This window comes from Panicum hallii, chromosome 5 (assembly GCF_002211085.1).
Source record: "Panicum hallii strain FIL2 chromosome 5, PHallii_v3.1, whole genome shotgun sequence".
In the NCBI taxonomy this organism is placed as follows: domain Eukaryota; kingdom Viridiplantae; phylum Streptophyta; class Magnoliopsida; order Poales; family Poaceae; genus Panicum; species Panicum hallii.
In genome coordinates, this window is record NC_038046.1 from 10,835,320 (window position 1) to 10,847,769 (window position 12,450).

General features: G+C 46.6%; 2 protein-coding genes across 2 annotated transcripts; one reads left to right on the forward strand and one right to left on the reverse strand.

Moving 5' to 3' along the window:
- The first annotated feature begins 352 nt into the window (after positions 1–352).
- Positions 353–5,487, forward strand: LOC112891896 (probable E3 ubiquitin-protein ligase RZFP34). Its single transcript, XM_025958896.1, has 13 exons — positions 353–1,713; positions 1,864–2,108; positions 2,192–2,428; positions 2,538–2,625; positions 3,093–3,152; positions 3,238–3,270; positions 3,363–3,440; positions 3,534–3,577; positions 3,672–3,712; positions 4,138–4,220; positions 4,339–4,430; positions 4,513–4,618; positions 4,925–5,487. The coding sequence occupies exons 2-13, from the start codon at positions 2,044–2,046 to the stop codon at positions 5,027–5,029; spliced, it is 1,032 nt and encodes a 343-aa protein (XP_025814681.1). The 5' UTR covers positions 353–1,713; positions 1,864–2,043; the 3' UTR covers positions 5,030–5,487.
- Positions 5,488–7,592: 2,105 nt separating this feature from the next.
- LOC112894280 lies at positions 7,593–9,836 on the reverse strand. The gene is made up of 3 exons (XM_025961931.1): positions 9,668–9,836; positions 8,233–8,917; positions 7,593–8,105 (listed from the first exon to the last, which is right to left on the reverse strand). The coding sequence occupies exons 2-3, from the start codon at positions 8,874–8,876 to the stop codon at positions 8,003–8,005; spliced, it is 747 nt and encodes a 248-aa protein (XP_025817716.1). The 5' UTR covers positions 8,877–8,917; positions 9,668–9,836; the 3' UTR covers positions 7,593–8,002.
- Between the last annotated feature and the right edge of the window lie 2,614 nt (positions 9,837–12,450).

Below are 12,450 nucleotides of genomic sequence, written 5' to 3' on the forward strand. Positions count from 1 at the left end.
GTTAATTATCTGTACGATCTGTTCGGGTCGCGCGGGACGTAACGTAACGTAACGTAGTAGCCTCTCACGTCACGGCACGGCCCGGCAGGCTCCCTGGCAGATCCCTGGCGGAGGCCCGTGGGGCGGTGGAGGCTGGAGCCTACGTGGCGGCCATCCGCGACGGTGTGCGGCGGCGACGGTCAGGGATAAACCGAGCGTATGCGCCGCTATGCTCGCTTCCCCTTCGTCCTCGCGCAGCGGCGCAGGATAAGGCCAGAATCGCAGTCGCCGTCGGCTAGGCCCGGTCCACGTCAGCCGAATCCTCTGGAAACCGTGTCCTCCCCGGAAGCAGTTTAAATACGCTCCTCCCAACCTTCCCTTCCGAATCGCAGTCACCACTCCCGGCTACGGAACCTTCACACCCCATCGCCCCCGTCTCCGGATTCCCCAAATCCACAGCCCCCGCAGGCGCTGCAGGACCCAACTCCCAAGGCTCCTCTCGGTCGGCGGCCGCCGCCGCGTCGTCCCGCCGCGCTCGATTGGGTCGCGTGTGCGATAGGAAGTTCGTCATACGCTTCGCGGTTTTTCTAGTTTCTGTTCTGATTTCTGTGTGCGCGCTTAAATTTGCTGTTCCGATTGATCGATCTGCTTAGGTACGTGAGATTGTTTTGATTGCTTGCCGGTGCGCGTAGATGATGATGAGCTGTTAATGTCTAATTGTTCTGATTTGGTTTGCGGTAACTAGTTGCTCGAATTGATTGCGGATTGTGACGACTGATTGTTTGATTTACTTTGGTGTGTATACGGTGGAACATCAGTACATTTGGCGCTTGATTGATCGTGCGATCTGTATAAAATGTCCATCCCCGCAATTGCTTTGCTGCATGTGCCTGATCTGTTTGGTTTTACCGACAGCTTTGGGTGCCTACTTGAGGAGGGTGGAGTTCGCTCTTCTAGGTTCGTGGTAATGTTGTGTGCATGGTTGATGGTTGGCCAGTAGATCTCCGTTACCTGGTGATAATGGTTCCACGATGCCTATCAGCGATTGATTACGTACCTAAGATAACATTGCCAAGGACTCTGTGCCTTTAGAAGTTCAGAAGTTATATACTGTCCTAAGCAACGCATTCCGTGACTTCCATAACCGATAACTACTGCATATGCTTTTCATTAAAAATGTTCTCTGCATATGCATACCACACTTTTGTTGCTCTATCATCTCTTGTGGCACAACACTATGCCATTTTACCTCCTCCTTTTGGCTGTCCTTTGCAAATACCGGTGAGCAGAAGTCGAAAATTCAGTTCTAAGAGAGGTATAAGTTTTGGCAACGTAATGAAGGAACCTATCATCGATATTCTGGGTGAATTCCTTTATGTGCTCCAGTTGTACACAGACGAGAATTTGATGGAGCAGTTTGTGGACTACTCACAGGCTATTCATTTCTGCATTCCTTGTGAGAGAATTAGGAAGGGCATTTCTCTTATGCCGGTCATGTAAAACTGGGTCGCTGGTGATCTGAGATGACCTCTGTTCAGTTGGAAGTAGAGATAGGTTAAATTTCAGGTCTGAATTGGTGAAATCTCAAGTAGAACCTTAGGATGATGCACGAAAGAGCATGCTGGTTTTCTCCAAGGTACTTCTGATCGAAGAATCAATGGATTGAAAATCTCTTATGTCTAGCAGTGCTTGTTTAAGTAAAGATTTCGAAGATGAAGCTGATTTCTGCTGGAGGTAGGCTTCCTTGAAATCTAACGTCTTAATGAACCTTTCAGAGTATAACAACGTGCACGAGTGGTACATGCTAACACGTCAAAACCTTGTCACGTTTCATTTTTTTTTCATTTCCTGGCATTTGATGCTATGACGTGTTCCTCTTGCCAGAGAATGGGGGTGGACAACGTGGTAAATTTCATGCAGATGGATGTTCGATTGCTTGGGAGTTCTCTGGAGTCTGGATGGATACCTATTGAGTAGTATTATTCCTCTCAGCTCACTGTCCAGATAGATAGTGCTATCTGTGACTGTTGGGTGATCAGTTTAACGAGATTTTGCTGGTTGGAGATGTTCGGCATTGCTTTCATCTATTGTGATGCCTGGTCTTCGGCAGTATATGGCATTCCAGAACTGTGCGCAGTGGTTTCCTCGAATTTAGGACCTCCGACTGCATTCTGTATCGGGAGCAATCCTGCTAAATACATGATATTTGCAGGTATTTGTGTTGTGTTTGCAACGTGATAGCTTTCAGCGGTAAAAAAAAAACAGTCAAGATGGGCGCATTGGACCTACACCTTGAGTCTGCTTCTGCTCAACATGGACAAGCCAAGCTAAATGTGGAGGAATACACCAAGGGCTCTTTGGAGTCTGGTGGAAATTACAAAAAAAAGAAGATCAACGGTTCAGATCCTGATGATTTTGAGAAAACTGAAAAAGGAATAATGCAGTATGGGTATGCTTTTCACTTAACTTTTGGTTGTCTTGTCTATTTGGTATCTGCTTAGAATATTTACTTTCTTAACAAACTCCGTGATATCAAGTAACAAGCATTTGAATGGCAGGTGTCCACATTACAGAAGGAGATGCCGCATACGAGCTCCTTGCTGCAATGAGATTTTTGATTGCCGGCACTGCCACAATGAAGTTAAGGTATAATTTACTTTTTGAGTTGTAGTACAGGGGACCAATTTTGTAATGTCACATCATGTTTTCTGTGGTATAATCTAGGATAATCAATTTGCTTTGTGCGCTTTATCAATTGTCGTGTATTGATGCATGATCTTACTAATAGTGAAAACTCTGAAAACACATGCAGTATGGTATGTTTTTACTCATAGTAGATAAGTACTCGGTTCTTGCTCTAGATTATGTTAGTATCTTGATGTCTGCTACAGCTTTATACATGGCAGTTGCAGCCTGTATTTCTATTTAGAACCTTCAGTGAGTTATTCTCTGCTCTTATTTCATGGTTTTGTTTTTATTGTATAATTGGTATTCAGTGAAATATTTCCATGTTCCATTGTATGCGCTTAGTATGAGTGTGCCTATTATTGTTTTAGAACCATGGTTCATCTTAAATATAGGAAAACTAATATAATATGTACTTTTGCTGACAGAATTCCATTAAAGTCGATACAATGAGGAGGCATGAACTTCCACGCCAGGAAGTACAGCAGGTAAGTTTGCCCTCTAGGTTCACCTTTTGCTTGCAAGTTACTTTTGCATTCAGCTGAGTCCGTGTTTTCATTTTTCTGTCATCAGGTTATATGCTCATTATGTGGCACTGAACAAGAGGTGTGTGACTCTTACCTTTGCTACTACTTCATGACATGCTAAATTTATGTAACTATGTAACTATATCATCATGCTGCTTTATCTGCTGCCAGGTACGACAAGTATGCATCAATTGTGGAGTATGCATGGGAAAGTACTTCTGTGGATTGTGCAAGCTCTTTGACGATGATGTTAGTAAGAGAAAGCTTGGTATTGTATCTTCTGTTTGCTTTATGTAGATGTTAAAGAGTGTGCCTCGCTAAATCTTCTGTTTGTGATTTTAGGTTTCTAAACAACAGTATCACTGCAATGGATGTGGAATATGTAGGTACGTATGTGGTAGTTTTTCCAAGTGGACATGGTATGGATGCAGTTAAAGTCTAAAGTATAGAAAATAATACTTCGATTATAACTGTTTGCAGAATTGGAGGGAGGGAAAATTTCTTCCACTGCTCAAAATGTGGTAATGCCTCACGTCTCTCTGTTTTGTGTAATATTTCATTCTAAAGTCAGTATATAATTCACTCTGTGCTTCTGATTAGTTTTGATCTTTCTCTGAATTTGTAATTTCCATTATGCCACGCGTCACGCAATTGGGTATATGAATTTAGTTTTTCAATGATAGTTTGATCTATTTTAATTTGTAGATTACTGGCTGAAAAATGCTGTAGACTGATTTGGAAAATGGAAGATACACTTCCTAAACTCTCTACTTGGCTAACCATCCAATAAGTTGCATTTTACTAGTACTATTTGTCCTCCTTGTCAGAATTATTTTTCAGAATCCTTTATGTTATTATACGGTTATGAAGAAATTCAGCATTGTTATAATTTGTAGGAACATAGTCAACTGGTATGGTTTATCACTGTTTTATCTATTTCGTGTAGGATGTTGTTATTCAATTGTGCTGAAGAACAGTCATGCATGTGTTGAAGGAGCAATGCATCATGACTGTCCAATCTGCTTTGAGGTAGGTGTTCTGCTCCTTTTTATTGTTCAAGATATTTGATTATGTTTTCGGTGAATTGTTTAATCTCTGTTCTTGTTCTGATACAATCCTGTTATTGATCCTGTTTCATGAATGTCAGTACTTGTTTGAGTCGACAAATGATGTTTCTGTCCTGCCTTGTGGTCATACCATTCATGTCAAGTGCTTGAAAGAAATGGAGGAACACTGCCAGTAAGTTGGTTCTGCATGTCCCTTTTGTATGCTTTGGTTTACCATACAGACTGGGTTTTGACTCCTAAAAATGAATCTACAGGTTTGCATGCCCACTTTGCTCCAAGTCAGTTTGTGACATGTCCAAGGCGTGGGAGAGACTCGACATGGAGCTGGCGACTCTGTCCGATTCTTGTGATGACAAGATGGTAGTCTTCTTTTCTCTTTTGCTGAAACTCTTATGAATGCAGCGTTTTAAGGATAGAAACCCTGCTCTTCAGGCTGAAAAGAAAGTTGATAAGGCAAGTCTTAACAACGCGGACGGTAGCCATGAGATTATTCTAAGTGTGCTGAGTGCTGACATGGGATAGTGGAAATGTGTGATCCCATGGAACCCATGGCAAAGCCAATTCTGGATCCTTCGATGCATCTCCTGACTGCTGATGTACTAGATAGAATGAACTAGAGGCGCAGCCTGTTCTGAATACTTCTAATTAGATTTTATCTCCTTGTAGGTCCGCATATTATGCAACGACTGCGGGGCGATATCAGAGGTGCAGTTCCATTTGATCGCGCACAAGTGCCAGAATTGCAAGTCATACAACACCCGCCAGATCTGAAGAAAGGGATTCTTATGCGGTTTCTGCATTCTTCAAGAAGCGTGACGGCGCCTCTTGCGTGAGCTGCTTGAGCTCTCGGGTCGGTGGCCGGCGGGGTCCCATCATTGGGTGCAGCTTCAGCGAAGGCGAATCACTTGAGATTTATCTATCTGTGCTGTTAGCTGCTGTCCTTGATTACGCCTCTTTAGCCTGTCAGCTGTTAGGTGCTTCCGCCTCTTTACTCCTGTCGTCTGTGGTTCCGGTGTGTTGTGTTGGTTATGTTTCCTTGGTTCAATATTGTGTCCTCGGTGGTCCTAGCTGAGATAATTGCCCATGCTTGTAGCTGAAAGTCGATTCATGTAGGGGTCTGTTGGCAAGGATGAGAGAGGTTTGTGGTTGCACGGCAAATCTACGGCTCTCCTAGATTTTCCGTATATTTAAAACGGTGTTCGAATCTACCTAATTTTTAGTTTGGGTTATATCGGATACTAATTAGAGGATAAGTTAACTATAAAACTAATCGTATATGCTAGATGAATCTATTAAGTCTAATTAATTTATAATTAGTATATATTTATTGCAGTACATATGGTTAAATTATGGACTAATTAGATTTACTGGTTTCGTTTTGCTAATTAGTCTCCATTTATTAGTCTTCATTTATGCAAATACGTTTTATAATTAGTTTATATTTAATATTTTTAGTTAGTGTCAAACGTCGGAAAAACAAACGCCCTCTAATTCTTTATATTAGATTAAAGTTTAGTCGGGAAAAATAAACACCCTGCCCTCTAATTCCTTGCAGGACTGAGGGTGTGTTCGTTTTCCATGTCTAAAGTTTAGACCCATCACATCAAAGAGAATCTTATCATTTAAAAGTATTAAATAAAATCTAATTACAAAATTAACGGTAGAACCTCAAGACTAATTCGCGAGACGAATCTAATGAGGTATATTAGATCATGATTAGCGGATGATTACTGTGGCAAATTATGGATTAATTAGGCTCATTAAATTTATCTCGCGAATTAGTACCCATCTGTGCAAAAAGTTTTGTAATTATATTTTATTTAATACTTCTAATTCTCTTTGACGTGACGGGTCTAAAATTTAGAGGGTAGGAAACGAACAAAACCCCGAGTCTTTTATCTGCGGAGCTGTAATTTTTGGGTAGGAGTACTTCGCTGCTCGCCATGCTCCGTCCTAAACGTAAGGCTGTCTCCAGCAGCGTGCTGTAAAGCATTCTCTACTCTATATATAGAGGAAGATTCCGTTCTCTATTGCTCCAGCAGCGTTCTCTAAATGGTCCTCTAAAATAGAGAACGCTGCAGGTTTCCTCTATATATAGAGATTCTCTCTCCTCTTCTCTATTTTTTCTTTACGTTTCAAACACTGAATTAAATAAAAATAAAACATGTCCATAGCATTTGAGGTATGATAAATACGTACGTACAAAAATTTGGAACAAAATACGTTTCTAATATAGGGTTTAATGTATAGAGAACGAGATTTAGAGAATGTTGTTGGAGAGAAATGAGATATAGAGGAGAGAATCTTGTAGAGAATTCTGTAAATGAAGGATGTAGAGGATGGGATTTGAAGGATATCGCTGGAGACAGCCTAATGAGACTTTTGAGAAGTCGTACAATTTTATATTTATCAAATTTATATAAAATAATATTTATATTTATATTATAAAATAAATATCATTAAATTAATTATGTAATATATTTTTTATACTACATCTATTTGAAGATACAAATGTTAGTATTTTGTATAAATTTAGTTATATTTAAAATTATTTGATTTCTCGATAAACGGGTTGGATTGTCGTATGGATGGGGGAGTAGGTCTGTTTTGCCCTTCCGTTTGGATTCTTGAACGACCTTGTCCTTGATGGTACAAGCTTGTTTTGGAAGGCAACAAGTTAAAAAGGACATACAGTACGACAGTCGACAGTACACTGTTGTACACATCTGTGATGGTGCAGACTCAGTTCTGCAGCGCTAAGGTCAGATGGCGTACGGTTCCGTGTGAGGTCATTTTTTGACTTCACTTTCACAGGCTCCTTTTCTGGTAGCTGTTCGTCCATCAAGAGGAAGTGAGGAACGAAAGGATCCGATGATCCCGCGTTTCACGGCTTGAAAGGGTAGAGAGGCGGGACATGAGAATCCTTCTCGGAATGGATGTCGCAGGCGCCGGGCAGCTCCCAGCGTCTTCCGAGAAAGGATGGGGATGGGGCGCGGTCTCAATAGCAACGGCAGGTCTCGTTTCACGCGGGCTCGCACGCCAAGCAGCAATGCGGCCCGGCGTACACGGGTACACCGACTCGGCTGAGCAATGCCTGGCCGCCTGCCGGCGTCCTTGCGTAATTGGATTGACGCGACAGGCCGCTGGACCTGGACTGAACTCTGGAGCGGAGCTCAGCGTGCCTGCAAGACTAGACAACGAGCTACTGTACGCGCGGAGGCCGTTGATAATTGCCCTGCAACGGGAATTATGGCAAGGTCGCCAGAGCACAGTTTTTCCTGACGAGCATCTGCTTAGGGGCAGGGCTTTGCTGCTGACAGAAATCTTGGCAGGATTTGCCATGATGAAGACAGGAGTATATTAATAGAAATCACCAGCACGTATACAAGGGACCAAGAGAGAATAAAATGAAGGGCGCAAACTTTCTTTTTGAAAATAAAGACGGGCACAAACTGGCCTTGTAAAAATGGGGTAATATATTGATGGCGAAGGAGCTAGTTTACAAATCGTGAAAATTGGCTCGGCCATTGCACAAAAGGGCCGAGCCTAAACCTCTCCATTTCTGAAAAACGTGAACGAGAGGCACTTCCTTCCCTCCCTTTTCTTCCTCTCCGCCCCAACACCCCCCCCCCCCCCCCCCCGGGGGGAGTTAATCCTAGCAGTAAAGGCAAAAAGAGATGGCAGAAAGCTTGCGGGCAATATTTATACTACTACTTTGCCTCGGCATCTTAACAAAATCTTGAATCAAAGATTCAGAGCAGAGTCCAGATTCATGAGCTCCTCCGCCTCCTCGATCTCCTCCTCGATGTACTCTTTCCTGCACTCGTTGCTGCAGAACGCCTTGCCCCTGCACACCACCAAGTCCACGACAAATTCTGTCAAAACTCAAGAACTAAAACGTCTACAAACATCGGCGGCATACAAATGCTGAAATGCACGCAAGCTGAGAAAATAGAACGTTGATGGAAACTCACAGGTACATGAAGATGTCCCTGTCCTCCGGCAGCCTCTTCATGCAGCAGCGGCAGCGGCCGGACGCGGCACTAGCCGGTGCCGCCGCCGGCGACGACGTCGACGTCTGCTGGTCGCTCAAGGGCTCGATGCTGAAAATCGCCTTCCCGCGACCACCACCGCCTGCTTCGCCCTTTCCGCGCACCTCCAGCGTCTCGCCGGCGAGGATGTGCGTCGTCCGCGGGTTCGGCCCGCGCGAGATGACGCAAGTGTACTCCTCGGAGTCCGCGTAGTCGTTCACCTCATCCAGCGTGGCGGCGACGCCGGCCGACGAGGCAGCTTTGCTCCCGCAGACCACCTTGGGCAGCGCCAGCTCGAGGAACGGCCTGATGGAGTCGAGGAACGAGCTCCTGCACCCCAGCTGGACGGAGCAGCCCCCGTCGGCGGTGAGCGCGTCGACGAGGCCGAGGCCGACCCTGGGCGGGCTGGACCTGAGGCCCTTGAAGTCCAGCGGGGAGGTCGGGCTCCACACCGAGTCGGCGGCGTCCACGGCATTGCTCGCCGCCGCGGCTCCCTTGCTGCTGCCCAGCCTCACGAAGAGGCCCGGCACCCTGAAGAGCCCGGCGGCGGCAGGCGCGGTGCCCCGCAGGCCATTGGATTCCACCATGGCTTGGTTGGTGTTGAGCAGGCGAGCAGCAGCTGGCGTCCCTGATCAAAACGGTCGCAGTTGTCGGTTGGATCAGTTGCATGATGTGAGGTTTCTGGTCAACGGGTGATGGGGAAGCGAAGAAAAGGCGAGCTGAAATTCAGCTTTTGCTTTCCTTCCCAACCAAGTCAAAGTTGCAGGTAAAAGAGAAAGGGGATAATCATTGTCTATGCGCATCAAACGAAAGTACAGAAGCAAACAAAAACGGAAAGGCGAGGGATTCAAAGGGGAACGTGGTTTTGTTGCAGGCCCAAAGAGGAAGAGGAGACCACTGGAACTGATTGATTCTAATGGCAAGCATCTAACGACTGCGAACTAGTAAAAGGCAGCACTCATTTGAATCGAACGTGATCATCAGGAAACGTAATAAATGCAAGAGCACAACCAAAGCGCCGACTGGTTCGTCCCCCAAATCCTCTAAAACCCCCCATCCACGAACTCCTCCCCAACAATCAGTCGCCTCAGGAAGAACAGCTTGGAGAAATGCAGAGATCGAGCTCATAGCTCCACCATTGCGTTGCGCCCGCTAGTGGAAGGCGGCATCACCGCGCCCAGCCAAAACACATCGAGGCGCAACAAATAAACCAGCAACAGAAGCCTCACACTGAGTAATCGACAACGGAGGTAATCCAATCCGAGGCCCGAACTACGGACCACCCAGCAACGCAGCGCAAGCAGCCGCGTACGAGCAAAGCGCGGATCAGGGAAGAGCACGGGCAACCGGTGGAAAACGAGGATGAGCGGCGGCTTACCTCGGCGTGGCTCCTGGGGAATGGGGGATGCGGGGGCGCGCGGCGGCTGCGGACTGCTCGCCTCGACTCGACGGGGGGCTACTGCTTAAGGAGAGGGAGGAGGGGAGACGGGGAAGGGGAGGAGGAGGCTTCCGCGGCACTCTGCTTCTCGCTCAAGACTTTGCTCGGGCCCCGCTCCCAAATGGCCAAGTCTGTCTGCTTGGTCCTGGTCTGGTGGGGTTTCGTGTGCGGGGCGCGTGGTGTGGTGGCTGGCGTCAATGTGCTGCGCGCTGGGAGGAGGGGACAGGTGTCCGCGGAGGTATGCAGGGGCAACGGGCGGGTGCGGTGGCGCCCTCGCGGCTCACCACCTCTCCAGGCTAGGACCCTTCAACTCTCTCTCTCTCTCTCTCTCTCCCCCAATCCCCCCCCCCCCCCCCCCCCCGTATTTTTCCCTTTATTCTTTCCTACTCTCTTCTCGGCTTCGTTTCTTGGAGCACAATTTCCTCTTTCCTCACGGCAGAGGTATTTTTATTTTTTTTTGCGAGTAAAGGGGTATTTTTATTTTGTTCTCTCTTTATGTCAAAGGACGAATTAAAATGCCAAGGGCTGGAGCTGGTAGGATGGGTGCTACCAAATGACTCCAGACTCGACGTAAGATCCAGAATGGTTTTTGTGCCGATTGATGCCTCGCTGGTTTAGCTCAATAACCATCGCCACGCGCCACACGATTGACACCTCCTCGATGGTAATCCTCCAATAATTCCAACGAGATGGTCCAGCGAGAGAGACGTGTCACGCGACTGTGCGGCACTTTGGTTGGGCTTTCGCGGTCGCAATGCATCGCTTCATGAGTCGTGTCGTCGTCCCATGGGATCCCTACGCATCAGCTGCCTGTTTGTTCTCATCGTCGGACGGGTCAGCGGTCAGGTCACTAGTCCTGCTGCAGCGAGCCGGCGAGGATTTACTTGCCTTACCAAACTGTTTCAACTTTTAACCGAACGAGTTTACAAGGGCTTAAGGACCTTAAACTGATGTCCCACGGGAATTAATCCCTCGGAAAATAACTAATGCCCCACTCCTTCCGTTTTAAAAAAAACTAATGCCCCGCCGTGGCCTGTTTGATCCCTTGCTAAAGTTTAGTTGCCTAAATTTATCAATTTTGATCCAAACGGATCCAACTAAAATATTGCTAAATTTTAGTTGGACCTAAAAAGAACTTTAGTCATTAATCTGCTAAAAGTTGTGTGACATTTCAGGTACTTAGGAGCTAAGCACGTTAATATCTAGTTTAAGTTGTGCTTGTTAATGTGAAATGTGTGTTTGTTTTGATGAATGAATTTAAAAACTTAATTATAAGTTGAAGGGTATTTTTGTAATTATGAAAAAATAGGGTTCTTTTGCTAAATGTGTTTGAGGGTAGGGTAATTTCAAATTGTACGAGGGTAGTTTTGTAAAGGCAAGAATTTACTTTTAAACCACTGTAAGAAGTGGAACCCGTAAGGTTTCATTTGGAATGTGATTTTTAAATAGGTTTTATGTGAAATTTGATAGTTTGTCGGATTTCGAATTAGTTTCAAAACCCTAACTCTTTTAAAGCTGACCCTTAAAGCAAAGTTGTAGATCTTTTTAAATTCTACACTTTTGCTTTTGGGCATATTCTCATTTGGGCTATGGTTTGAAATAAAATTTTACTTTACAGTGCACCCCTTGCTCTTTTGGAAAATTATAGAGAAGTCCTCGTCATCTTCCTCTCTCCCCTTCCTCTCTGTTTCTCTCTGCTGCTCTGCTCCACAGCCCGCCGCCCCTCGCCGGCGAGCTCCCGCGCTGACAACTGCTCCTCGCCGCTCTAACTCCACCACCTGGCCCTCCAGCTCACCCGCCCGCCGCTCGCCCGACCTCTGCTGGCTTCCTTCGCCCCGCCACGTCGTGCCGCCGTCGCCGCAGCCGCCACGTCGCACCCCCGCTCGCCCGCGGCTGCTCTAACTCGCTCGTGCTCTTCTTGGTTCCGCAGAGCATCCAGGAGCCCTCTTCGACTACTTTTACCCGCTCACACGGCCACATTTCGCTTCCTCGGTTTCTTCTCCACCCTCGGTTTCTTCTCCACTCGGCATCGCCACCAGACCGCCGCTGCCGTCTCTGCTCACCGCAGTTAGCTAACTCCGCCGGCCACGTCCGCAACCCGGTGCTTCCCTAGCACCACCACATTCCATCGAAGCTACATACCAATTCTTCTCCATCCCCTCACGCTCACGCCACTAGAACGCCGCGTCGGCCGTTCTGTCCATCGCCGCCGCTCGGCCTCACCGTCGTGCCGACGCTCCACCACCTCTCAGCCCTCAACAAGCTCACCATCAGCACCGTATCTTCGCGCAAAAACTTCCCGGCCACTTTCCCGTCGCTCTCCGGCACTCCAGCTACCGAAACGCCGCCGCCGTCCTCGGAGCCCCGCCGCACCGGCTCGGTTCACCATCGACCCGCCGCTTCAGCCCTTCCTTCCTTGATTCCTGCCACCCCCGTGGCCGCCATGAGCTTCTGAACCTTTTCCCCCACTTTCCCCTTGCCGCCGGTGAGTTCCCTCACCGGAATTTGATCGCCGTTGATCGGCTTCTCTGTAAAACCCGGCCAAGGACCCAATTGCAAGCTTTTAAATATTTCTAAGATCTTTTCTATGAAATATCAGTATCCCTCCCCAATTCAAAGCTGTCAACTTTGAAAATCGATAGAAATTTGTAAAAATCCAAAAATTATCAAACCAGTTTTGTTGTGCTCTAGGAGTCTAGCTCTATAACTTTTGTTACTAGAGT